Source organism: Megalops cyprinoides, chromosome 11 (assembly GCF_013368585.1).
Source record: "Megalops cyprinoides isolate fMegCyp1 chromosome 11, fMegCyp1.pri, whole genome shotgun sequence".
Classification (NCBI taxonomy): domain Eukaryota; kingdom Metazoa; phylum Chordata; class Actinopteri; order Elopiformes; family Megalopidae; genus Megalops; species Megalops cyprinoides.
In genome coordinates, this window is record NC_050593.1 from 14,799,647 (window position 1) to 14,826,978 (window position 27,332).

The 27,332-nt window shown below is 40.5% G+C and overlaps 2 protein-coding genes across 2 annotated transcripts in view; both read left to right on the forward strand.

Moving 5' to 3' along the window:
• The first annotated feature begins 1,021 nt into the window (after window positions 1-1,021).
• Window positions 1,022-12,913, forward strand: LOC118785629 (enhancer of polycomb homolog 2-like). The gene is made up of 14 exons (XM_036540446.1): window positions 1,022-1,413; window positions 3,020-3,179; window positions 3,384-3,529; window positions 3,674-3,880; window positions 4,123-4,271; window positions 4,860-4,989; window positions 5,772-5,960; window positions 6,396-6,485; window positions 6,824-6,972; window positions 7,101-7,430; window positions 10,493-10,634; window positions 11,218-11,377; window positions 11,633-11,963; window positions 12,492-12,913. The coding sequence occupies exons 1-14, from the start codon at window positions 1,261-1,263 to the stop codon at window positions 12,562-12,564; spliced, it is 2,409 nt and encodes an 802-aa protein (XP_036396339.1). The 5' UTR covers window positions 1,022-1,260; the 3' UTR covers window positions 12,565-12,913.
• Window positions 12,914-15,043: 2,130 nt separating this feature from the next.
• The window catches only part of LOC118785713 (kinesin heavy chain), a 34,908-nt gene continuing 22,619 nt past the window's right edge, over window positions 15,044-27,332 (forward strand). Inside the window, exons 1-3 of the mRNA XM_036540593.1 lie at window positions 15,044-15,486; window positions 26,028-26,115; window positions 26,856-26,929. Of these exons, the coding sequence (XP_036396486.1) occupies window positions 15,361-15,486; window positions 26,028-26,115; window positions 26,856-26,929 (288 nt within the window). The 5' untranslated portion in view covers window positions 15,044-15,360. The remainder of the gene's footprint in view (window positions 15,487-26,027; window positions 26,116-26,855; window positions 26,930-27,332) is intronic.

Genomic DNA, 27,332 nt, shown 5'->3' on the forward strand with positions numbered 1-27,332 from the left:
GGACACAGCTCAATATCCTCATGCTCTGCCTCTGTCCAGCTTCTGTTTCTGACTCAGCTCTTGTGTCCTTTGTCATTCTATCTTTCTTCTTCCATGGCTTACTCAGTGCCTTCTTGCATAGGTTCTACAGGAGCTGTTCGATGGATTTTGACAGTCTCTGACAGCTTGTGAAACCCCCAGCCCTGAAAGTGATACAATGGAAAAATTCTAGCAAGCTAGAAGTTGACATGGTCCTCAAAAGAGCAATTATCATTGTAGCGTTGCTTGTGGGCACCTGGCACACTGCATGCTCTGAGGTGCTGAGCCACCGTACAATTCCAGAGACTGTGCACGAAATTTTGGCAAGTATGCTAGCAAACTCACTTATAATAACTTGGTTATTAGAAGGGATAAAGTTGAATTTGCAATGTGTCTATCAGACTTCAGTGACATATGAGGAAGGTGAAAGACAGACCTGTGCCAAATTTGCAGACTGTGGTCACGTACAGCACAGGTGACCCACTGAGACCTTGTTTTATTCAATGCAATAAATTGTTTTTTAGTCATGGAGTTTGACCACAATAAATAACATTTTAAGTCAAAGTTCACCACCAATGCCCAAACATGCATGAATTTTTAGCATGTGCAATGGTTCTCCCATCTAATCTACTGTTGTAAAATTATTATAACTTGTTAAAGCCCCGTTTCTGCAAACCTTCATCAGTTTTTCGTTAAATATGTTGAATATAGTCAGTTTGATATCCTGCAGTTATTTGGTAATCTGTTTCTCACACAGAACTTTTCTCTCCGCTTGTATGAATGCCTATCTTTTGCCCGTCTATGACTCGTTTAGAGGCATCATGGTCGCAAGTCAGATGCAACTTGCATGTCAATGCACTGCTGGTGATAACGTTTTGCATGTTACGTATGATTCGTAGCTAAGCGCTTCTGTTGCATGTTGTATGAGCTGCGCGCGCAGCGCCCCGGCCCATGTTCTGGTGTCTCGCGCTGGCTGTCGGGATCGCTTTGCCGCTGTGTGGAAATGTCCGCCATGTTTTCCATGGCGCAGGGAGCGGACCGACCGAGAGAAAATAGGTTTTAAACGCAGTAAAACTCGACCAAAATGGCTTCTTGTGCTGGATTCGGAGCCAACGGGAACCTATGAGTCCGGCCGTCGTGAAAACAACCGGCTCCCTTGTGGCTTTTAACCGAGTTTCGTGTGATTTTCTGGCGGGATAAATGTTTCCTTCACATTTTATGTTATTGTGATAGGCGAAAACAATGAGTAAACTATCGTTCCGAGCGCGAGCGCTAGACGCCGCCAAACCTCTCCCCATATACCGCAACAGAGACCTTCCGGACCTCAATGACTGCGTCTCCATCAACCGGGCTGTGCCGCAGATGCCAACGGGGATGGAAAAAGAAGAAGAATCGGTAGGGGAATATTTATATAAATTTTTATCATTACCAGAGTAAAGCAGGGTGTTGGTATTCTTCACGTCCTTACGTTAAGATACATGCGTACTTGTCCCGCTTGGTAAAGTGTAGGCTGCGTAGTGTACGCAAAATACGTATCAAATCCTAACGCGAGCCCGCACATTTTACACTAACGGCGTACGCAAATTATCTGGCGTAGGCTAGCTGTTACATGGATATTTGACGTAACTAAGAGTGCGTAGTTCTCTTCATGATTCTCTAGGCTCGTCGTTGTTTTGAGACGAATGTGATTGGTTAGGTAGTCGGAGCGGTTTGCCTTTGTTCTTATGTTGCGCAGTTTGCGTAAGGAAGTCGGGAAGTCGATCTCAAAAGTGAAGTTAGCTTGCTAGCGTACGTCCAATAAGCATGTAACATTCCTTCATTGATTATATGGTCGTCGCGCACACAATTTTTCAGCAAGCTTTTGTGTGTTTGAAGAGTTAAGTTAACAAACTAAACATGTTTGGCGATGTTCTCGTGTAAGTCATTTTAGTTGGCTACGGAAGTTAAATGATGCTGCGATGAAATGCGGGAGATGCTTCAGGTCGCGCTTTGACTTTCCCGGCTGCAACAGTAGTTGTACCGTGACGTAGGCAGCTGCCAAAACGTATTTGTCCACACGTGTGTTCCTAGGCATAGGTTAAATTCAGTAGCTAGCTAACCAGTCAAGATGGCAACACAGTTGTGAAATAATTGCAAGTAGTTATAGGCAGATACAGTTTTTATCTGGAAGTTTTCTCACGTGTCCTACATATTTCGAAAGCATGTCCACTGATTAGATTTCTAGTCTAGTTGTCTAGATACCGACACTTTGATACTACTGTAAGGATGAACCTGTTTTGATAGAGTAGGTACTGTGAAGGTAGTTCATACGTTTATTGCAGCCATAGCTGATAGATGTGATTTTGAAGTTGTCACAATAGTATTTTACACATGCTTTTGACACTATTAGTGACAAATTAGTGTCATCGTTTTGATGGGCTGTGTTTCTCAATTTAGCGGATTTGAACAAGCGCTGTTAGTATTAGATATATTGCAGGTATGCTCTGACGTGTATACTTTTGCTGATTTCCTGCAAAACAGAAATCCTGTAATCTCTCATTTGGCACAAATTGTATGTATTTAATGCAAAGGACTGATTAGCATTTAAGATGTAATCACACTAAGATATGACTGAAAGTTGCTGTGCTCTGTTTTATGTCTCCACATTTACTAAACTTTGGAGTCCGCTCACCAAATATTTGGCCTGATCTTGCTGTTCTGAGATCATTATGTACACAGACGTACACAGATGTTAGAGGCATCTTACCAGTCCGACAGACTGAATTCAGGGCATGTTGCTTCAGGAGTTGTTTTCATGCAGGATACTTACTGTATTCTGTTTTACAGTTCTGCTTATTTTGAACACCTGCTGGTTGGCACCTTCTAATTGTACCTTCTCACTCAACGATAAAGTCCGGGTTTAAAGTGTCCCTGACTGATTTCATCAGTGAATCAGACAGCCACAGAGGTTAGAGCATGGTCGTTTTAGCCCTGCTTGTTTATTTCTCCTTCCTTCTCTCAGGAGCACCACCTACAGAGAGCCATTTCAGCACAGCAGGTGTTCAGGGAGAAGAAGGAGAGCATGGTCATCCCGGTCCCCGAGGCAGAGAGCAATATCACCTACTATGACCGGCTCTACAAGGGAGACTTCAGGGTCCCCAAACAGCTCCTTCACATTCAGCGTGAGCACCATTTGACTTTTGCCTCTGACATGAACATGAAGTGGCAGTGCATCATAGTTTAGTTTATTGGAGCAGATATGCAGTGAACTGGAATGTGTGTGTGTGTGTGTATGTATATTTTATGTATATATATATTTTTATATATATACACACATGTCCAGAGAAGAGCACCAAACTAATTAATATCAAACTCGCCTCCCCCAGCTTTCAGTCTGGACAACGAGCAGCCCGACTATGATATGGATTCAGAGGATGAGACGCTCCTCAACAGGCTGAATAGGAAGATGGAGATAAAGCCCCTCCAGTTTGAAACAATGATGGACAGGTTGGAAAAAGCAAGCGTAGACCAGGTACTGTCCGTTCTACAGCACTGTTTTGCGTTCTCATTTATCACTGAATGCATTTGCAGTGGATATCTGGAAGCATCAAGCAGTTTAACAGCGTGTGAAAAGCGTGGTGCGGTAATAAGGACAGGCCGGTCTCTCTCTCTGCAGTTTGTCACTCTTCAGGAAGCCAAGCTGCTGCTAAATGAGGATGACTACCTTCTCAAGTCTGTTTATGATTACTGGGTGAGGAAGAGGAAGAACTGCAGGGGACCCTCCCTCATTCCGCAGATCAAACAGGAGAAGAGGGATGGCTCCACTAATAATGATGCCTATGTGGCTTTCCGAAGGAGGACTGAGAAAATGCAGACCAGGAAGGTAAGAGGAAATGGAATTTATAATGGTGTTGTTTTAGACCACCTCATTACACTTTCATGAAAACTTGTTTTTTTTTTTTTAATCTAATCTTTTTGTAGTTTTGCCTAAGATACTAATGCTGAAAATGTTACTATCAAATGATACTATCAAATCTGCACATTGCTTTTGTTTTGTTTTGCAGCCTTCACTGTTTGTATTAATTAACTCCTGTTCATTCGATGCGACGCATTCTCCCTCTGCAGAACCGTAAAAACGATGAAGCCTCTTATGAGAAGATGCTGAAATTAAGGAGAGAGTTCAGCAGGACTGTGACCATCCTGGAAATGATCAAAAGAAGAGAGAAATCGAAGCGCGAGCTGCTGCATCTGACACTGGAGGTGGTGGAGAAGAGGTAGAGAGATGCTCCTCATCTGATATTCCACATGCGTCACTCACTTAATATGATTGAACCCAGGAGACTGGTTTAAGTGAGTCAATGAATGAAAGCCAAAAAATAGGAGATTCAGGCAAGACCACTGCAGCTAGGGACAAAGCTTTCCTGTGCACTGTACTTTAACTGGTTATGTTGTACATATCAAATATCCATTATCCACTTGTTGTAATAACATTAGAATTAATAAGTACACATGTATACAGAGATTTAAGATGTATGGTACACAGCATTTTATACATTAATCATGCAATACATCTGCTATGTCAATGATGTATGCAAAACACAGTAACCAGGGTATATACCTTTTTATATGTGTGCACTGACAGGAGACACAGAATCATATTAGTTGGAACTGTTTTGATTATTCTCCAGCAGTTATTTATGTAAGGTATAAACCCCCAAGAGCTTTGCTTTTGTACTAATCAATACCTCGCTGAGGTAGTGCAATAAAGCCCGGAAGTAAAGCAGTGGTGTCTGACAAAGTGTTAAGGCAAAGTATTCATGGAGTAAATAATGTAGAGGGCTGGTGTATTTTTTTTCTTGCAGGTATCAGCTTGGTGACTTTGGGGGGGAAATTCTTAATGAAGTTACTGTCCCACGCACGGAGAAGCCTATTTACAGCGCACCAATGTCTCTGCATAATGGAAATCACCACAAAACGGAAAATAAAACAAAGGTAATGCTAATGTTAATCTTAAAGTACATTACACAGATGTCTATGTTTATCGATGGGAAATTTAATGTACATATGTGTGCGTACATGTTTCACATAATCCATTGTCTAACCATTGCTTGACACAATTCACAGCAGTAGTAATAACATGGTTAAGAAAGTACTTATTGTCATTTGGTGAAAAAAAGCAATGTATGCAGTACATAATGTTGAATATGTGAATGTGAATACATTAGCACAAAAGAAGCAAGATTTATTCTCCAAATGTCTGTTGCTGCATTAGCCGGGGGCACAGTTTAGCTACCTAGGTATAGGTTTAAGTGCATGACTACACTACTTAATTAATTCTGTTGACCTGTAATTATCTTTATTAACACAGTATTGTAATCTGATCTTGTTGTGGACACAGATGTTGTACAATAAAACCGATTTCATGAAAAATAAGTATTATTCAATTTCCAGATAGCTTCTTCAGAAATGTAACATCCAGTTCTGGCTATTGAAATGTAACAATAACAACACAAAACAGAACTCAACACATACAAATTGTCAGCGAAGTTGGCAAAGATCATCCTTCTGAAACAAGACTGCAGTCATTAAAATGGAGTTGTATGTAAATTTAAATGGAGTTGAATGCTAATTTAAACATAGTGTAATCATAATATAAAGTGTGTTTGTTAATTGACCTATTCTCCTGCTAAGTTTTATTTATAGCTTAGTTTTATACAGACAACTTTGTTTATGCTTTCATTTCCACAATTTAATGGACCACACCGGTTTTGCAGCACACGCACCACATCTCCATTAAGGAAGAGCCTCGTTTTGACTTTGTTCGGCCAAAGAAGAAGTACCAGAAGAAGGCAAAATTGGACACTTTGTGCCAGCAGTCCCGCTCAGAGCACCACTCTACCATCAACAAGTGTGACATCAAGCAGTACGACTTCCACAGCTCGGGCGAGGAGGACTACCCACAGGTCTGTCACGAGAGGCGGTTACAGTGCTCTTCAGCTGTGGTGTGGAATGGCTGTGCCACCATGAGCGTGTTGCTCGTATTTTTCCCTCATAGCCATTTACACAATAGAATAGGAATTCAGGAACCTCTTTAACAGTCTCTTGGTCAAGGTACTCCGCAAATATCACTTGAATTTTTTTTGATAGAATTTACAAAGTTTAGGGATCGAAATTTGGGTTGATTGAAATGTAGTAATAGATTTATAGTTGATCAGTTTCCAGTGCTGCTGGAAATAAACTTTACTTTCAGTATGTCTGTAATTTTGATCATACAGCTCTCTGGTGCTCTGCGTTACAAGTATGCAAATACAGAAGACCTTATGAAATGGTATTTGCTCTGTAAAATAAAGTATGAAATGTGTGCATGTTTTAAGTTTTATTCCTACTGTTTCCCACAGATTCAGTCTCCTGTATCAGAAGCAGATGAGGAGAATGATCCTGATGGGCTTTTTGCTTTCAGAAGGAAAGCTGGCTGCCAATACCATGCTGTAAGTTTTTTTTTTTTTTTTTTTTTTTATGCTTTGGTTTATGTAGCCTGAACGCTATGTATGAACTGAAGAAAGCATTTTTTCCCATGAGACTGCTGTACAGCCAAACTGTTCTTGATGTATTTTGGTGACCTAATATTGAAAGTGATTAGCAGTGAAAAGTGTGTGTGTGTGTGTGTGTGTGTGTGTGTGTGTGTGTGCGTGAATATGAATATGTGTGAAATAACTTGAGCATTGCTCTAAAGCAGTGGTGGCTACGCTTGGGCTTGAGGTCAGTAATCTTTAATGGCCGTGGTTCCTATGATGTTACTGAATCTCTCTGTCCCTGGACCCTGCAGCCTCTCCTGGACCACAGCAACAGCCTCCTGTGGGATCACCCGGAGCTGGCAGGGCTGCAGGCACGGCGCTACAGACACTGTGTCACAGCTCTGTCTCGCCCCCGCTGCTGCGTGGGCCTGGCCCGCCGGAGGATGGGCCGCGGTGGCAGGTACACCCCTCACACAGTCTGGCACCCTGTCCCTGGGGCTCTGGCACTATTTTATACTGATTTTTTTAAAAACAGAAATCTTCCCCAGTCTGTTCTGTTTTCTGATCCCTCTATACCTGTGTTTCCAGGGTGATTTTGGATCGAGCCTCGTCTGACCACGACCACATTCTAAAGCAGCTGGAACCAGACGTGTTTACCGCCGTTCACAGCAGTGCGGCGTCGGACTTTTCAGACAATTTCGCGTGGACCAATGCTTCCAGAAATCGCCCTGGCAAAGCCAGTTCACTGGCAGAACTCCTAAGCAATATTAAAAAGTGCCGGTGGCAGTGTTTCCAGCCACGGCCAAAGCAGGACAGGGGCAGCGAGGATGGGGGGTCCAGGAGGAAGGAGGAACTGACTGTGAATGGTAGCGCTCCTGCAGCCTCTGTGCTGCTGCTGAGCCCTTCCAAGGATGGAGTTGCAGGTGAGAGCTGGACAGCAAATGCTTCAAAATGGCTGTTCTGCAGCTTTTCCTTTTAAACGTGTTACTAACACAGAAGGCTTAGATTTGCAATGGTTGTTTATGTTGCTGGTCTAAGCAGAATTTGCCTTGAATAGAAAAGTTGTTTAATCGAAATTTGGGTTATTGAGTTCCGCATGTTAGGTGTTGACAATTGATCACTTTGACAGAAGTCTTTTTGTATGAGGATTAATTCTGCATAATAGAGAAAAAAAAACTGCATAATAGAGAATGAAAGTAATACGGTGGACTTGGACTATAACGGTTACATTTTTTCAGTATTGAATATTGGTATATTTTAGTTATATGAAGTCAGTGTGCATTGACAATATAGAATTCATGTGGCTTGTAGAAAACAATGTTACCTTAATTGCAGTAACTAATCTGGTTTACTGTGTAAATTGCATGCAGTACAAAGCCTATCATGGGAAAGGTGGTAAAATACAGAAGAAACTTCCAGACGTATTTTCTGCGCTGCATTATTTTATGGAACAGTTTTTGTTTGGAGAGCCACAGCACACTAGCTTCCTCTCTAAAGATGCATTTATTTACAAGTAAACAGTTCAGTGTTACTCCAGGTTTGAAATTGATTACCTGTAAGGTAATGATTTTTGTTAAAGATCATTTTCGATTGTGAGTGAGGAAAATCTGCCATTGCTGAACATAGACTCCTCTTAACATGGCATGATAATGAACTTGTCCATTGGCAATATTGGTGAGCTGGCTTTGCAGTAAGTATCCACTTTATTATTGCCTTTGGAGGCCAGTAACTCTGTGGTGGTTTCACAATGAACAGCTGAATGATGTATGCAGGGTATCTAAGAATAGGGATTATTTCATTCCAGCACAACAGTAGTCTAGAAGTGACCTGTTCTACCCCTGGAACATGGGTAAAATGAGCAAAGACAGTCTTTTTTTATTCTTTGCTGACAAAGTCAAATTCATTCAAGTCAAAGGCATTGCATTTCTGGGTTATCCTTCTGCCCTTCCTCTTTTTTGCTATTAAAGTAGTTTCCAGTCAACTGATTTTAATGAAACTCAATTCTTGCAGACTTCATTTCACACTGTGCTCAACATTGCCTTTTTGAAGAGTTGTGTGAACATTGAAGTTTGGTGAATGAACCAGTGTTAACATACTCTAAGCAAACCATGACCATGTGTTTGTTTGGAAATGATTCTGTGTCGCAGGATCCCAGAGTTCTTGGCTCTGTTAGGATTTTGGGCCGCACCTTTTTGAGTCGAGTCTCACAAATAGCATCACAGGCTTTCAATAGTCTGCAGCTTGGTTAGCATTAAGCAGTTGTGTTTTGGTACGCAAGGTGCGGCTCACTCTTTTTTGGCAAGCTTAGTGACGTTGTAACTATGCCAACAAGATAACATTTGCTTCACAAAATATGAAATGGATTGTGCACCTGTTTGGGATTTCACTTCATGTCCTTCACACAGCCATTTCAGCAGCCAGTCCACAATCCTCTTTGCATTGCATACCCAAATGAAGGCATTGCAGAGAAACTGTACAATTCACGCATACAAAGGTTAGCTGTAATTGTGAACCATCAACTCTTGTTTTCAAATTGTCTGAGCCGAGTTCCCTTGAAACTAAACTGGAGTGAAAAGTCACTGAGCAATTTCCTCAGGGAGGAAGTTTAATTCATGTTCTCTGAGAACAATGATGACATTTTTCATAGGCAGTGGATGCTAAAACATATAGGCTATTCACTGGAAAAGTTTAAAAATACTAATAAGCATTAGCAAAAGGGGAATTCTAATTTGTCATTGTAATATCATCTTTAGTGCTAGTAAATGATCTAAGAAGTGATTTCACAGGTGATGTGATGACAACAACATGAGTTCTCATACCAGGTTTATAATTGTCTGAAATGCAAACAGCAAGTCCTCTGTGTTGAGGGGGTTCTGAAGTTTTGTGGAGGACTGAATGTGTTTCACCTTTTAAGACCATAAAATGTGTAATGGAACTAAGAATAACCATAGTACGCATTTTTGTGCAGACTTGTCGTTTTTATCATCATTATTCCAGTAGGTATATTGCATTGCTAGATTAACTTAAACCGGCCTTTCATCATTTAGGTGAAAAATCGCTTTGTCTGATTTTGTAGTGGATCAGCATGTGCTACTGTAAATGTCTTTCAGTGCAGAAGCTGTAGTCATGGTTGGCAAAAACCTGAAGCTGTGGTCTGTGGCCTGATGAGACCTTATGAAACCTCATGGGTTCATATTTCCAATGTAACACTGCAGTTGTCTCCTGGAGGGTGGTCAGGGTACCTGAAAGACTCCATTTACCAATGTAGCACTAAAGCTGTCTCTTTGAGGATGGGCAGAGTACCTGAAGGACTCATCCATTTACTGTGGGTAAAAAGTTTCATGGAATAAATTGATACATCAAGCAGCCAGCTGCTGGACAGATCTAGCATTAAGGAGGAGTAGGTGGCATAAAGGCTTGTTGGAACAGTCGAGTAGTGTCTTTGAGCATCTTAACATTGTGCGTAAAAAGGCTTTGTCTTAAATATCAGACAATGAGGTTTAAAATGATTTCAGCAGTCCTGTCAAGAGACATTTCTGTTTTATGTAACTGTTCCACAGAAGAAAGTGACACTGGTTTTTACATTCAGGTAGCGTTGCCTGGTTTCCTGGAGACTTGGATTACAAGTACATTGTGTGGAATCAGTATCCAAGTCCTGCATGTGAACAACAAATGGAACAGTTCAAGTTTAATTCACGTTGTCACTTTGACAGCTTGGAAATTATATGTAGATATTTTTAAATTATCTTAAGCATTTGAAATTAAAAATAACAACAAGAAGTAGACAGAACATATGATTTTGAAATCCTCAAGTGAAGCAGCAGTGACCCCTAGTGGTCAATAGCAGTTGCAGGTGCTTGCAACCATGACAAAGCTACTGCTTTCATTACACAAAAAAACCCACTGATGTTCTGTTGAATTAACTGATGAGTGTTGGGACTTACCTCTGTAATGCTCTGTAATGCTGACCTTTGATTTTGAACTGTTACAGGTGGCATCACGGAGGAGCAGTTCCAGACACATCAGCAGCAGCTGGCCCAGATGCAGAAGCAGCAGCTGGCTCAGCTTCGGCAGAAACCCACATCCCAGCATTCCTTGCAGCCAGCACGTCACAGCACACAGGTATCTAGTTTATTTTACAGTTAGCATGCAGTAGGTCTAATTGGAGCTTGTAATTGTTTCTAAGTTTTATGGAAGAAAGTTTACTATTTAAGTAGAGTGAACCCCAGTCCTTACTGCATGACAAGTTTCAAAATGTTATTTTATCGTGTGTTATGTCACTATATATAGCAACCTTGTGCAACGTAACATCACCAAGGTTAACCCTATTCTGTGGCCCTGTTTATGGCTTTACTCTGTTTCTAGCTTTCGCCCCACTCTTTTCTGCCGTTCTTTTCCATTGTGTTTTTTTTCCCCTCACTGGCTCAAAGACAGCTAGCTGGCTGTAGCTGCACACTGCAGCGAAGGAGCCTGACACCCTGTATCAGAACCAGCCCTTTGCATCTTCTTTGATAACTGTATTGGAGGTTCACATGTTACTTTCAAGCGCAAAACTGCCCCCCTGCCCAACCCGCAGTTACTAAAGTTACGACAGGGTTCACACTGGCCCCATTACTGGCATGCTGAGTACAAAGGAGGGGGGCAGTTGATTACTGTGGTTGTATGAAAGCATCCTTTTATAGAGCTCTTTAATATGCTGTTGCAGGTACCAGACCCCTTGGACTGCACGTCGAAGACACTGGATTCAGCCAGTGCACACTTTGCGGCGTCTGCTGTGATCAGTGCTCCAGGGCCAGGACGCAGTGAGGTCAACAAGGACAATAAAACACACAACAACACTGTTAATGGTGTTGTCCAAACTTCAGGTGTGGGCATAATTAGAAATATATTTATTATGTGTGTGCATGGCTGTGTGTCAAAAGTAAAGGCATGTTTTGGAAATAAGTGTTGAAATTCTCTGAGCCTAATTATTGTGCATCTTGTGTAGCCTGTCATACGGGATCTTAAAATAAAGTGGACATTTTACAGCCATGTTGTCGGACTGCATTTCATCATTTTGGTTCTGTTTGAACTTTGAGTGGAATGTTGTACTTGACTTAAGGTTGTGTTCTCCCCTGCAGGGACCTCGAAACCTCTTCATTCCACCAGCACAACTCTGAGCAGCAGCGGTGCTCCCCCAGCGGCCGCCACCCTCCAGCTGGTACGAGCCGTCCCCGGCGGCGGCAGCTCCGGCCACCTGCTCCCAGCACTGTGCACCAGCAACCCCCAGTCCCTGCCCGGGGCCGGCGCCGCCCACCTCAGCAACGTCAGCGTGGTGTCCCCCATCAACCTGCACCTCAGCGCCCGCAGCTCCGCCCCCTCGCCATCTGCCTTAAAGCTCGCCACGGTCGCCGCCACCCTGGAGCGGGTGCCCAAGGTCACCGCGGCTAGTGCCATCAGCAGCATGGCAAGGTCAGAGCACTCCTCCATGCCGCGTTTTAGTGCAGTCAACACAAGGCTTTCTCACACGCATACACCACTCAGGCATACAGGCACACAGTGCAGCTTTAACGTTCTCATTCCCCTTTCCTGACACATTATCACTGTTACAGTTGCCATGGTGTATGTTTGTGGCTTACCTGGAATTTCACACAGAGTGACGTTACAATTAAATCACAGTCTTTGTTAGTAGAATTTCCTTCTTATATTAGGATATTGTATTATATTAGACACATCTGGAGTATTTATATAGATGTGGCAACATCGATTATCTGTGCAGTTGCATGTTTTTGTATTTCAATATGGAGCACATTTTAGGTAAGGGTTTATGATTGATTCTCAAAATATATACACTGTGTATGCTATCAGCCAACCAGAATCAAATATTAATCCAAGCTGTTGTATAAATTTTAACAGTAATCTTGCATTTGAGATATGTGCTGTGAACAAAGATGTTGTGTTGTGAAGATGTTGAAGATTTAATCTTTTTTTCTCTAACAGGGAGAGCCATGAACCTGAAAGACTTGCTCTGAATGGAATATCAGAGACCACAGTGGCAATGGAGGTGACATAGCCCCCATGAGCTGGGCCCGGCACCTGCAAACAAACAGTCAGATGCACCTGAATGAATTGCAAATGTTACTGCCCTTGTTCAGGGGGAGTTATTATACGGACCTATATTTTATTGCAGCATATCAAAATATTAAGAAAATCTGTCAATATATAAATGTACATTTTGTAAAATTTGGAACATCACTACCTTGTAAAATAGTATATTTGTATCATTAGTATGTTATTTCTGTTACTTGAATTCTAGATACTTGTCATCATGCTTTTGCACTTGGAAATGCAACTGAATGGAGAGGAAAAAAAAATGTGCAACAGTTTGTTTTGGGATCATGAGCATGAAAGTGGATCCTGCCTCACATGTTTTAACTATTTATTTTGCGATGTTTACATTTTGTATCTTGTACAAATAAATCAAATTTTGTGTCTAAAAGATATGGAGATTGGCAACGTTAGCATAAAGTTGTAGTACTTTTTTTCTAAACAGATACTCGCCTGATTCATTTGGTTTCACAAACTGAATGGATAGTCTTTTGGTAAATAGTGGCATTTTTCCATTAAGAGAGGTATTTTGTATTACTTTAAAAAGGGTAATATGGAAGGATTGGCTTTTTAGTTTTTACATTTTTTATTTGTAATTTTGTTTCAATGTAGAAGTCACCATAACAGTTTCTAGACAAGCTGTTAAGTCCATAGGAAATATTTATTTACATTTTTAATGAAACAAAAACTTTATGCATCCTGCATTAATGGTCTACAGATGTAAAAGAAAGGAAAAAAAAACTTTAATATATTTGCCTTTTTTATTAATATGGGGGTCAAGCCAATAAATACTCCACAGGTATGCATACTTTTCTCTTGTGTATCTGGAATAACCGTACTGGTTTATTGGAAGCTTAGGAAAATGCATAGGGGTATGCATTAAGACCAGTCTTTTGTACTTTTCCTGTGACCACGCGACAAGTGACAGATGAGAAAAACATGTCTGATGATCAGCACTAGGCCGCCGTAGTGTAGTGTAGTCCGTGTAGTGAGTTCTTGTACAGACAGTAGAAACATGTTTAGACTATATTAGTTTATGCAGTACTTCAGACAAGCATTTTCCCTGTTACTTGACCTTGGAATAATTATTAATAAAAAAAAAATGCAGGGAAATAAAAATATACATATCAGGATGTTGTATCAGTGTCTCTTTCCTTTATGACCTCTTAAGTTATGTTCTAATAAAAAGGAAGAGAGGGGGACGTGTTTTCCAGTTTGGTTGTCATGATGTTAGAGATTTTTCATTTAATATCAGTTCTGAAATTAGTAGTATGTTCTGCTTGTTAAATGTGTGGTCTGTCACTTAGATTTTAAAACAGTCACGGAGAAACACGTCTGCTCTTCTGTCAGTCCTGCAGTTCTTCTATCTGTGTTTGATTTCACCTTCACAGTGTTTTTCTAGGAAGTTTCCCTGAAACAGTCAGCAGATGGTGCTCGTGTTTGTCTCCAGGCGACTGTAACTGTACAGCAGGTTGATAGAAAAGCATAAAAACAGATCATTTAATTGGCAGATGCTTTTGCCTAAACCTTCAAGGCTGTCATTTTAAGAGAAAATCTCACATCACCGAAGCAACAAGAACATGAGTTCGGAACAAGTGACAGAATAAGGAACAAGCTGAAAAACTGCTATAAAGTAAGGTATTAATAGCCTGGAGGAATGCGATGTAATGGGTACAACTGGCTTAGCAAAATGAGATCGCAGTTTTGGGCAATTGTTCTGCGTGAACGTTCCTAAGGGTTTACTTTCAATCTCCCGTTTAAAATCAATAAACACGAATTATATTCTGGGTCAGGAATGTCCCGTATCTGCCTCAAAGCACAAATATGGTTATTGTGCACTGCATTAATGAGCTGTAATCAACCTACACTCCCTTTAATGATGCGATTTCCTTTTCTAAGATACCACCAATGTGTTGGCATGGCATTTTAAAAACAGGATGAGTGCCGTGGTGAAAACACTTTTCCTGTCCTCCAGCTTCTGATTGCAGGCAACTGCAATGAATGTTTGCCACTTCAAGCCATTCCAAAAAGAGTTTCGTACCTTTATTTGCGCAACTAGGGTGAAATGTGAAATGGCCTATATTAAATACCTGTCATTTTGTAGGGGATTTAACAACAGTTAAACATTTTACGATGAGATCCCTAAAAAACGAACATAAAAACGGAAAACTAACTCTGCATATAATACGCTGTATGAATTAAATATATGTTGCCATGCAACGGTGTTGGATTGTTAAGTTGCAAAATATATTTAATTCATAATGGCACCCAATAGCTAGTATATTGTTCTGTTTCTTTTTCTTTGGTGACTACACGCCCCATAATCCGATGTGGTTGTCTCACTGTTGATAAGATGCACAAACCAGTGACGTAATTCGTGGCGCGGGGGGAGGTGGGGGCCAGGGAGAAAGTGGTTCAAGCTTGGTGCTGATGCAGGATGGCAAAGCGCACAGGACGATGCGGTTTCTAAACTCTGTAGTGGTCATCATCTTTTCAGATAATAAAAAGCAGTCTTATGCCGCTGTCGATTTCCACGAAAAAAATCGGTATTTGCAGAGACGTTGATAATTAGTCATATTGTCTTAAATGAAAAACCCACGAATGATTGTTTAGAATGGACTGCTTCAATTGATCACCAACGAATGGCAATGGTGTGCTGCGGTTGATGTCTTCCCGTGCAAACCTGGCGAAATATCTGCTTGCATTGAATTGGCAGTGAAAGTTTTTTTCTGGTAATTCTGACCTCTCCGCATAGACTGAGATGGCGGATGCAGCCGAGTGCGGCGTGAAAGTAATGTGCCGATTCAGGCCATTGAATGAAGCAGAAATCACAAGAGGAGACAAATACATCCCTAAATTCAAGGACGACGACACGGTGGTCATAACGGTAAGTCATTCAGTTCAGCGGTATGCATTCAGCATTGTAAAAAGGTTTTCGAGGATTCTGGTGAAATAATTTGTCATCTGTGAACACAACGTTAAGGTGATCAGTATTTCGAGATTGAAACAGCAAAGGTTAACTAATACAGGACGTTGCGCCGAAGAGGTAACAGTTTGCGCAGCTTGCTTTGTGCAAACTGGCACCATGTCATATGTGTATGATATACAACACAGGAAAAGCTACTTTCAAGGCGATGATGCATGTTTTAATGGTATTATACCTAGCAAATTGAAAAACTTGATAATACTCGGTTGACCATTTCTTCGAGGGAGCTGTGTTGTCAAGCATCTCAATATGGGTGTATCCAGACTTGTTTTTATTCCTATTGAAGTACTAATTACTTTTAATGGTGTTTGTTCAAAGCATAATCAGAGGAACAATCCAAATTGGAATCAAACACCGACCTACAGTAAATTCAAAATTTCCCCGTTACTTTTAATCGCATTAATCATATTGAAAAATAAATTACATTTTAAATGTTATTTAAAATGTAATTTACATGACACCCACAGCAGTTAACATACATTTAACAGAGAAAAGATAACAAATAGGATTTCAATCCTAAAAAAGTAAAAATAGGTGGCTAAACTGTTGCCAATCCCTGTTTATTTTTTCTGCAAGCGCAGCATCGTTGTCAAAACAGTCCCACGGCGATGCCATTTGAGAGAGGGAGAGGGAGCCTGCTGGCATGGTACTGCCATTTGTGGTGCACGTCCCGAACACGGCGGTGTCTGTAGTTCAGTTGGACTTAATTTTGTAGCGTAAACGTGGTTATTTACGCCATATCAGCTGATCAAAATGTTAATTAGTATTATTCTGGATATCTTCACAGTATACGTCCACAAAACTGCGCAACGTGAGGTTCATGAATTATGACAAATTCAACGCAGTTTAAAATACGAATTGAAATGCGTTTTCGACTTATTTACACGCAGTGGAAGGTGCAGGACGCTGCAGGCCACCTGGAGTATTTCGAAGAAATCCTTTTCTAACGATATATCTGCTGTATGTAACACTGAAGCACACTGGCCCCACCCTTGCCTGTATCCAGGCCTGTTTTACATAACTCATAAATTCCTTGAACTGGAAGCGTCTGTTACAGACTTTGTTTCCCCTTTAATAAATAATAAATCTCGAGGAGGACGGTGACTTGAAACATGTTAGTATTTCATTCAGTTGTTAAAAAAAATCAAATCATTGTTTTATTTTAAGTACACATGTGATATGTGATAACCTGTAACATGGAATTCTAAGAGGGCTTAAGGTTGTGTTGGAAAAGAGCTGTAACAAGGGTCTGAATAATGGCAATGATACGGTTATTTTTCTGAGATTTGAATTGACCCAAATTAATAACAAAATCTGTCCATAACAAACTGAAATCCACTTTATGAAGGTTTGCCGAATTACCTTTAATCATTTGGTATGGCTTATTATGAAGTCACATCACCTGAGTGAAACCTGTTTCAGGTGTTTCTTACCTTATGTTTTACCTCATTACAGTACTGTCCCTTGCAAGCTCAATATTAATGACAGGACATTGCTACAAGGCAGCCACTTTTCCTCAGAAACAAACTAGCTAGCAGTGGAGGTGCTAGAAACAAGGAATATAAATATGGTTACATGCTGGAGGAAAACCAGCAGAAATGGAGGCAGGGTTTGTGTGAATGCAGAGACGTCATTTTTCATGCTCTAAATTTGCCATGGCGGTCTTGATTATTACTGTCACTCCCAGAGTCTCTCATCAATGGAGATATCACATCACTGGTAATGGTTATCTCTAAATTATTCATTATGACAGACAGAAATAACTAGCAAAAGAAAATTAACCCTCAACTCAATTACATTAACCCTTTACATGGTTCATTTTAGTCATTATCATTAATATAGCTCCACGGTCAGGATTTCAATCAAATGTGCCTGTAGTTAGATTAAGTGTATGTAGATCCAGGCTTAATATGAGTGCCATAGAAAATGCAGCAGCAAATACTGTAGTCTTCTGTGAGTTGCATTACATTATTGGCATTTAGGTTACACTTTTTATATGTTACCCATTCATACAGCTAAATATTTACTGAGGCAATTCTGGGTTAAGTACTTTGCATGAGGGTACAACAGCAATGCCCCTACAAGGGGCAAATCTAACCCCGCTTTTCGGTTACATGTCCTGCTCCTTACCGCTATGCTACGCTGCAGTTGTGAGGCCTTATTTGCACATGGGCATCAGCTACAGGACTCACAGGAGTCAGGTGCACTCCTGTCCTGAGAAAGGAAAAATCCAGGATCGTGGTAAATGACGTCAGGCTGCGGATTCTCAATAGGATAGGACGGAGTCGCCCATAGTGATGCCGCGTAAAAGAGTCATATGGGTGCTGACACTGAGGCATGGCTTCAGCTGCCCCCCATCCTGCTGAGTTCTCTCTCCCTAAAAATATTCCACTTTGTTGTCAAAGCCTGTTTTAGTTACTTGGATGTCAGTAGATGTCAGTGCCGAGAAGGTCTACAACAATGCAGACAGTACTTGTACAGTTACATTAAAATATGAACAACTTTAATACTATCAATACTACACAGTGAAACAGAATATGGTTTACAGATAATGTCAATATTGTCAGTATTGCCTGCACACACGCCTCTAAGTCATCATTTTTTGGTATGAATAAATTTTGAGGTACTGCATAAAACACTTTCCTCTTTGTCATCCATCACGTGAGGTGAGCTATCAGCAAGTTTGTCAATCAGAAAATAGGCCAAGGTAGACACTGACACTTGCACAAATGCAAGTGTGCAAGAAATATTCACTTTTCCAAATCACTCTTAAACAGGGCCATGTTTAATAGATGTTGAGTCTCACACCATGATGCCATTCGTGACAAATGGATCTGTTTTCTGTACTCAGTGAATAAGAGATAAAACAAATGGTGTTTGGGTACGTCCAAGCCATAAGGGAATAGTCCAGTTCATCTCTTGTTTTCTCTCTCATTTATGTCAGCTTATCCATTATCCAACCAACATGCAGTACATGCTTCACAAGCTCATTACCTTTGTGGAGTAGGAAGCAGAAAATGGGTGTGCTGGCCACCTGTGAATAAATGTGGTGTAAATAAGCGCTGTTTTTTCTGTGAGGCTGCTGGTAATGGAAAAGCAGCAGGGGAAAGTACAGGCTTGGCGGAGCAGTCACTGATAAGCTGTTGTGTTCCCCCGCCATACTCAGGAGAGCAGGCGAGTGGGAGCGGCCGAGCTTCCGGCTCAGCGGAGCGGCCTGGTTTTGTTCTGGTGGCGGCGGCAGCCCGTGCCTAAATTCCCCCATCCTCAGCTGTTTTCCAGCCCCTCTGTGCCATGCACCCCCCCCCCCCCAACCCCCACCCCGTGTTGCTCGAATGCTGCAACACTCCAGCTGTGTCCCGTCTCATCTGAGACAAGAGAGAGAGAGACTCCGGGTTCCTCTGCCAGAGGGAAACAAACAGATCAGTGTTGCAGAAAAACAGACATTTTATGTGGGGGTGAAAGGATTGTGACAATGCGGGGACTAAGTCAAGGCCAGGGTGAACAATTAGCCAACCTTCAGTTGACTTTAGACGGCACGTTTGTTCAGTGTTTGGCCATATCCAAGCCAGTGTACTTACAGGCTGTCAACAGGCAGGGACTTTAATGAAGAGGCACTCAGTTTTGTTCATTAATGAAATAATGATCAATGATTCTATAGTAGTGTTAGGGGTGGATGTTTGGGCTGCAGTGTGTTCTCAGTGTAGGGGGTGGCAGTGTAGCATAGTGGTAAAAAGCAGGGCTTGTAACTAAAAGGTTGCTGGTTTGATTCCCTGCTGGGGCACTGCTGCTGTACCCCTGGATAAGGTACTTAACCCACAGTTGCCTCCGTAAATATCCTGCTGCATAAATGAGTAACATGTAAAATTGTAACTTATGTAAGTTGCTCTGGATAAGAGTATCAGCTAAATAGCAATGTAACGTAATGTTTCTAACATGCCAAATAAGCATGCTGTTTATGATGTTATGATGCACCTGTCTGATGACATCACATCTTGTGCGATAAGTTATTACATTTGTATTGTAATAACTGAATTCCATCTTTTGCTGCTGGCACGTGGCCTTGACATATGCCTTCTATTTACATAACTAATTTTTGTTAAAATCATTTTATATCTGCATGTAATCCTTTCGCTCAAAAAGCTTCAAAAGGTTTAGTCTTGCAAGGGTCATATTCTATTTAAAATAACAGGCTATGCACATACCCTAATTTATGCTGTGGTTACATTATAAGCTATGTTTATTGGGCAATACATTTTTCAACAGCAGACATTTAAAATGTCCCGAAGGCTTTTACTGATCCTTTACCATATGCAGATCTTTCATTGCCGTTAAATTAAGCATGTTTAATTGGCATCAATCTCTTCGCTGGAGGTTCATCTTTGGGGGTCCGTGATAATATCCTCCAAAAATGAATCCCTGCATAATTTTTCACGGTTTCAATTACACACATATATTATCACGATAACATTTAAATGAATTCACTATATTAAGGACTGCTCAATAATTAATGGGAGCGTAAAACCCTCTTTGTGTCTTTGCTTGCGTTGTGCTGTTGTGTCTTTGCTTTGGCTGACTGGACTAAGTGCAAAGCCTGGTGGGAATAATAGCCAATCCAAGCGTAAAGAACATAAATTGGTAAATTAAGCAATTTAGATGTAAGGCAAAACATTTGAGATTATAGAAAGCTTTATAGAATACCAAAAGCCGACCGGAACCAGTAAGAGTTTATAATTCATAGTTGAAACTTATGCTCATTGCTGGAGTTCTGAACACAATCCATGTAAATACTCTATCAATATAACTCCCTGTTAGTTTATATTTAAAACGTATTAAATATTTTCCTAATTTAATATATATATATATATATATATATATATATATATATATATATATATATATATATATCTTTATAATTAACAAAGTGCTAATAAAAGAGGACAAAAGAATAGACAGGAATACCAAAGGCTTGTTAAAAGCTCTCAATGTTACATTTTTTAATTGAAGAAAAAAAAAATAGTTCAGGTTGCAAATTAGGAATAGAAAATTGCTAAATTGCTAAATTTAATAATAATATTAAATCTATTAGTAACTACCTAACAGCATAGTTCTTCAGAGATGTAGGTCAACTACTTTGAAAACAAACAAAAAAGATACTTAAATACTAAAAGTAAGAATAGTTAGAACTGATGATGACTGTGGCCACAGAAAGCATCTGATGCAGTGTGTCTGCTTAGATGCAAAACCAGGTCAGGAAGCAAAGAATGAACATGTGTTTTAACTGCTCCAACTATTGTAGCATACTTCATGATTTTAATGTTGAAAGTATTTTGATCTTTCATATGAACATGAAAAAATAATTTCAAAATGTTTGTAATGAAGAATGTATTACAATGTAGCTGCAATTCTTAGATAAAAATGTGTGTGTGTATGTAAACAGAATTGTGAACATCATATGCAAATAGTTCATTATATGTAGCATCACCATTTTGCCTAATCAGACCACTTACATGCATAATTTAAACTGGGCTGTTTTCCTTCCTGTTTTTGTAAACAGAACTAATTACTCCACTGATCAATAGGGATTCATATATTCATACTCAAGTTGATGTTAAAATTCAGAGTGTAATCATCATTAAACTATTTTTTTTTTATTTGTCAAAGATGTAGATTTGTAACTTATTTAATTGAAATTGTGGGATACTGCAATGTATACTAATGTACATGTAATTGTGTAATAGTGCCACAGACTGCTTTTCATTTAAATACATCCCTATTTTAGCCACATTATTAATTTATTGAGAAATTATTAGCAGCACAGTTGGCAAGTCAATCAATGCCACTGTTATGCTATTCCCTTCAGATAGTCTTATCTCTGAAAAATTAGGATTTTCTTTCATTAGGGGTCCTGAAATTGCGGTGTAGATTTTTCCTGGATCGTAGATCATTTTGTGGTGGGATACATGGTACCTCTGCTGTTACATGATGTTATATGGGCCACTTCTCTGTCTTTTCTACTCTTCATCTTTCTTTTCATGTGTTTGAGACCCTCCAGATGACTCTAAACTCATCGATCAGCAATGTATAATTTAAAGGTTGTTAGAATAACAAAAGAGGTAAAAATGTACTTTGAGATTTGATTTTGAATTTCCAATTTTAGGAACCGCGAATAGCAGCCATCCTTTCAGGGCTGGAGTCTATTGTGAATACATGTTCTTTGACCACACTGTTTGTATTCATAGGCATAGGGATGTTTCACAGCTTTAAATACTGTAGCGTTATTGGTGGAATTAACTGTTAGCTTTGGTGGGGCATGGTCAGAGCGGTGCAATTTGCGTCTCCATGGTGACGGCAGTCTTCTCTCGTTAAATATGATTTGCGGAGCAGGAGAGTACGGGGGGAGAGCTGGACGTTGTGTGAATATGTATTCCCCAAAAGGGGCTCCGCACGCTGTCCTGCTGGCCCCAGAGGGCCGTCGTGCTGTGATGTGAAAATGGATGTGGAATTAGAGTCTGTGAATCTGTGAGCTCTTAAACCGATGCTTGAAATATGAATTACGTCTCCTTATTAATTTAAAGACCCTTGTTGATTTTCAAGCAGACTGATTAAAATTCTTTAAGTTATTTGTCAGATACACACAAATGGTAGGACATCAACCATTTCAATTCCTAGCAATAGCAGCAAACAAATATCCAATAAGTCTCCTGTATCGCCATTATTATGGGGTCAGTTATTTAATACTGGTATGATAATATCACTACTCAACATTATACCAAACGAATGAATGGAATTAACATTGCCATTTCTGATTTCCATGAGGCATCTAAGGGAACCAGTCAGTCACAGAGACCAGAATCAAACCCTTTGTGCTTTTAGCATAGCCATGGAAAGGTGAGTCTTTCACTCTCTGTTCATCGGAATAGTGTGCATCTTTCTCTGCACTGTAAACACAGCTTAGTCCTGCGTACCTCTCCACGAGTTGCTGCCTCCATACACTGTCAGGAGTAAGAATGTGTGCTTTCTGTGTGTCTGTGTGTGTTGGTGGAGGGTGTGATTGTACAAAGTGTTGTTGCAGTGTTTGTGAGTTCAAAATTATAAGCCTTGAAGGTAATATAAGGGTACAGTGAGAATTATATTGCAAGCTTCTTTGCAAACAGTTGTGCTCCTTATGGAATGCAGGTCTCACCAACACACAAGACTAAAAGAATGAGGCCTTGGTAGAGGGACTAACGAGGCAGCTCAGAGAGATTCCCAAGTTAGAGGGAAGGAGCCGTCATTTCCTCAGACAGGGTCTCCCTCATCTTGGAGTTGCTGTGGGATACCTGGAGCTGCTATGTTTCCAATAAGAATGGGCCTCCCCCTGCAGGATGTGGTTTCCATGGATACCGGGCCCTTGTCTGAACGCCAGCTTTTTTCCTCACTGTTGGGTCCTTGACCTCTGGCTGCATAATCAATACTAAAAAGGCAAGGAGTCACTGTTCTCTGTGGGAATTATTAGCCATGACAGGAACATTTCAAAGCCAAAGACATATATCAGGCAACAACACAACAACCGTTAAAATGCTGTCTGGAAGATATGAACAATTTAAGCCTTAACGTGTACATTTTTAAAAAGTGGCTGCAGGTTGACTTTCAGTAAAAGCAAGGATGCATTCCGTGTCCAATCTAATTGCCTGTACATATCTACTGTATATTTTTATGACAACAGAGAAAATAGAATAGGTTTCAGCTGAGGAGCTGAGAGCATACCTCATTAATGTTTGATATGGCCCTGATTGAGAATGTGTGTGTGTAGTAAATTATATTAAATGTGGAATCATCAGGATGAGGTATGTGTGATTGTGTATGTGTGCGTGCGTGTGTGCGTGTGTGTGTGTATGTATGTGCCACGCGTCTGTGTGTTCAGTCCTCTGGGCTCCGTGCTGTGTGAATGTGTGTTTGGAGGGGAGTGTGTGTGCGCGCATGCGTGTGTGCCGAGTCCTCTGGGCTCCATGCTGGCAGCGTAGCAGAGGAGTGCTGCAGTCAGCAGTACTCTCCAGCCTGCCGGTGATGCTGTAAGAGAGGGAGATGGTGGTGCAGACCCAGGCAGCTCCAGCAGCCTTCTCCCTTTCACAGTCTAACAGCCTCATGTGAGACTGGCGGAGCTGCTCCTCCATGTTGAAAGGTCACCATATTGAATATCTATTTAACATCAGTGTATGTTTTTCTCTTTTATATTGTTTGTTTTGATTATTATGTTCTTAGATATGTTTTTTTGTTCCCTGTAGCTGTCTTACCCTGTCTTCACGTATGTGGAATGTTTTCTCATGGGTGGAAGCCAAAGCCAAATTTCCTACAGTGTGGGACAATAAAGTGAATCTTGATCTTGATCTTGAATTGTGCTATAGCTCCAACTAGCTGAAGTGATAGATTACCTCTATGTTTACACATTTTGCAAAACGAATACTCCTTTAAATTACTATTTTAAAAACCATGATTGTGCATTCAGTTCCACCTTGAGCACAGTAACCTGCTGCTTGAGATAAAGTGTCTTAGAAAAATGTTGAAAAATATTGAAGTTTATATTGAGCTTATTGAGCTCAGCTTTATATTGAGTTTATATGAGCAGTTTCATGAGATTTAATAAAGGAAATGCTGAGCACTATTAAAGAGAATAAATTATGTCATGCAGTAAAATTAATGTCGAATTAATGTCGTACACGTCCATTTAAAACAGTAACAGCAGTAAATATATTTATTATTAATTAAAATTCAGTTCTCACATAATCAGTAATGGCATACTTCATCCTTAGAATAAATGTGTATTCAAAATGAAATATAAACCAATACTCTCAAACATTGTATTAAGATTTTACAGATATTTGTTATATTTACATTTAAAATATTACTGTGGATGTTCTTTGCTTATGCCGTTTTCACAAAGACACACAGATCCACAGCTGCTCATTTACATGCATGTGCCATTGCAGCAATAGGCCAAAAAGACTTTAATTTAAATTCTTGGGTGTCATTATGGAAAAAAATGATTTTCTTCCATAATGGAAATGTGGAAATTGTCTATTACTGTCTCTCATAAAATGAAAAAGGATTTAGTGTACAGCAGACTGTATAGCCTAAGGCTTATAAGTGTGAATTAGCTTCACAGAGAAGTGGTCAGCACCATGGTCACACACTTCACCAAATACCCATATGCTGCAGCAGACTATCAAAAACCCAGCCCTGTTGACTTCACCTCTGTGGAAAGGAGTCTGAAGAGCCCAATATTATTATTAATTATGAGAAATGACTCCTGCTCTCGCTCAGTGGAAGCAGAGCAGGGGCTTCAATAGCAAGATGCATCGGCCCTGCACCTCCCTATAGCAGGTTTAAAATGTTCTTGCACTTCTTAAGAGCACATTAGGAGAAAAGCAGATATCTGATGGGCTGGCAAAGGCATTGTGGGGGAAGAATAGACCAGCAGATGAAGTGCAGGCTAAGCCTAATAAGGACAGCAAGCGCCACCCCACACTGAGGGTTTTACGTAGCTTTGTGCTTTTTCACTGATTCAGACCGCAACACACAGGAGAGGATTACTGTCATATTTCCCGTCGTTTGCATGGGATTTGGTGTCATGGCTATACTGTTAGATTTTAACAATGGAGATTGATGTCCTTTGTCCTGATGTCCGTTTTACAGCAATGGCAATAGCACAACCTAACATATTTCTTAAAGATGTACTGCATCTGTTGAGACTGTAAAAAAAAAACTTTTAAGAGTGATATTGCTCCCGGCAGTGGCATGATTTTCAATGAATGGTACTACAGCCATATGTGAGTTTCTTTCATCTTTCACAATGCAGAGCTGATTGCTCTGAGCCCAGTCGTATGTGCTGTCATGAGCCGCTATCAGGACTAACACTGCTGGCCCGCCTCTTCCTTTCCCTCAGGGCAGCTGATGCCCAGTCTGGAGTGGCACCTAACACGCTGGGTGATTCAGTCACATTGTGGGAGTGTAGTATCAGGGCAGTCCGAGCAAGTGTGCCCGTCACATCAGTGTGGGCTTTTAATAACAGGTCACTTAATCTGAAAATGTCAGTGAGACGGGCAGTTACTGCGCAATTTATGGCGGCTTCAAGGATATTTAAATTTTTCACTCTGCTGACTGCATTCAATCCAGACACATTCATACCCACTGAAATGCTCTCAGGATGATCCTCACCACTTCTGATGCATTGTAGACGTTTTATGTGTTTTGCATGCAGTGTCACTCTTCAAACAGGTTCCACAACTGTTGAATAGGGAAAGGAACGGGTTTTTTTTTTTATGAACAGTAATTTTTGCATTACTTGAATTTTACTTGAATTTGAATTTTTCTGGTCTGTTGACGAGTGACCAGGCAAAATGATTTGGAACACAGTACAATGAGATGTGCCACCTGAGAGTGTCTCTCTTCCCTCTTTTTAACAGGGCAAGCCGTATGTCTTTGACAGAGTTCTGCCTCCGAACACAGGCCAAGAGCAAGTGTACGATGCCTGTGCCAAGCAGATTGTCAAAGGTAGGCCACCAATGCAGGCTGGGCCATGTTGGCTTTGTTCATTGTGTTTAAAATAATGAGCATGACAAGGTTTAGTCTGCTTCCAGTGTACTATAATATTCACAGTAAGTGTAAGATCAGTTATAAAGCATTATAGCACATTTTTGGAGATGCTATGTAGACTATGTGTGAATAACTGCATAGCCCTTCATAAGAATGGCTTATAAATTGTGTTACCAAAACTTAATAATGTACTAAATCTATTCTAGTCATGCTCTGAAAAGTATATCATTTGTGAATGTCCTTGAGTGTTGTTTGAGCTAAGCTTTGTTTTGATTCAGTGTCATTAGTTGTGTTTCTGTTGACCTGCCTTAGGCCTACGTCATCTCTACCAAAGGTGAACTAAAATGCACTTCTCTTGTAAAATTATTTGGTTGTTGGTTTGTCTCAAGTGGTAGTAGGTGTGCTTGCAAAGTAACGCAAGTAGTCCCATATCATTGATATTTTTACGTATACAGAAATGAACTCCACTAAATCATAACTTCTTGTTGTGGTCTTTCCAAAACATGAATACAAAAAGCACAAGCATCAAGATTTCTTCGTATGCCCTTTATTTTGTGGCTCACTTATTTGGGAAGAATTGAGATACAAACTGGTTTAAAAAGTTAAACTCGGAAGAGGTTTCTGGGTCAGCAGTACTTCAGCAGTTTGTGAAACTTTATCAGTTGAAATGAAAACCTTTGTTTTGTGCTGTGTTTCAGATGTTCTGGCAGGGTACAATGGCACCATCTTCGCCTATGGCCAAACCTCTTCAGGGAAGACACACACCATGGAGGTAGGCCTGGCTGACTGACTGTTCTTTTTTTAGATTACATGTGTAAAGTGAGAGTCAAAGAGAAAAGTCCTCATACCAGTGGCGGTGATCAATAACGGTTTACTGCAAGCAGAGCTGTTTCTTCACAGTATGAGAGAGACAGAGAAAGGGAGAAAACACACACACACACACACACACACACACACAGCGAGAGGGAGAGAGAGAGCAAGAAAGAGAGAGAGAGAGAGAGCTAGAAACAGAACAGGAGGGAACTGTAGATGTATCAGGGCTGCCATGGGGGTACATTGTTATGCCGGTAGCCCATCCTGATAACTGGACACACACAATGGCCCTTTCAGTTCTGCCCAATTCTTAAAACCTGGCCGCAGCCAGTCATTGTGGTGCTCGAAAAAATCTTTCATTG

Coding starts and splice junctions, on each gene's coding strand:
- LOC118785629 (XM_036540446.1), top strand. CDS start 1,261: ATGAGTAAACTATCGTTCCGAGCGCGAGCGCTAGACGCCGCCAAACCT. Junction 3,881..4,122: donor AGAAAATGCAGACCAGGAAG/GTAAGAGGAAAT, acceptor CTCCCTCTGCAG/AACCGTAAAAACGATGAAGC. Junction 6,973..7,100: donor AGGATGGGCCGCGGTGGCAG/GTACACCCCTCA, acceptor CTGTGTTTCCAG/GGTGATTTTGGATCGAGCCT.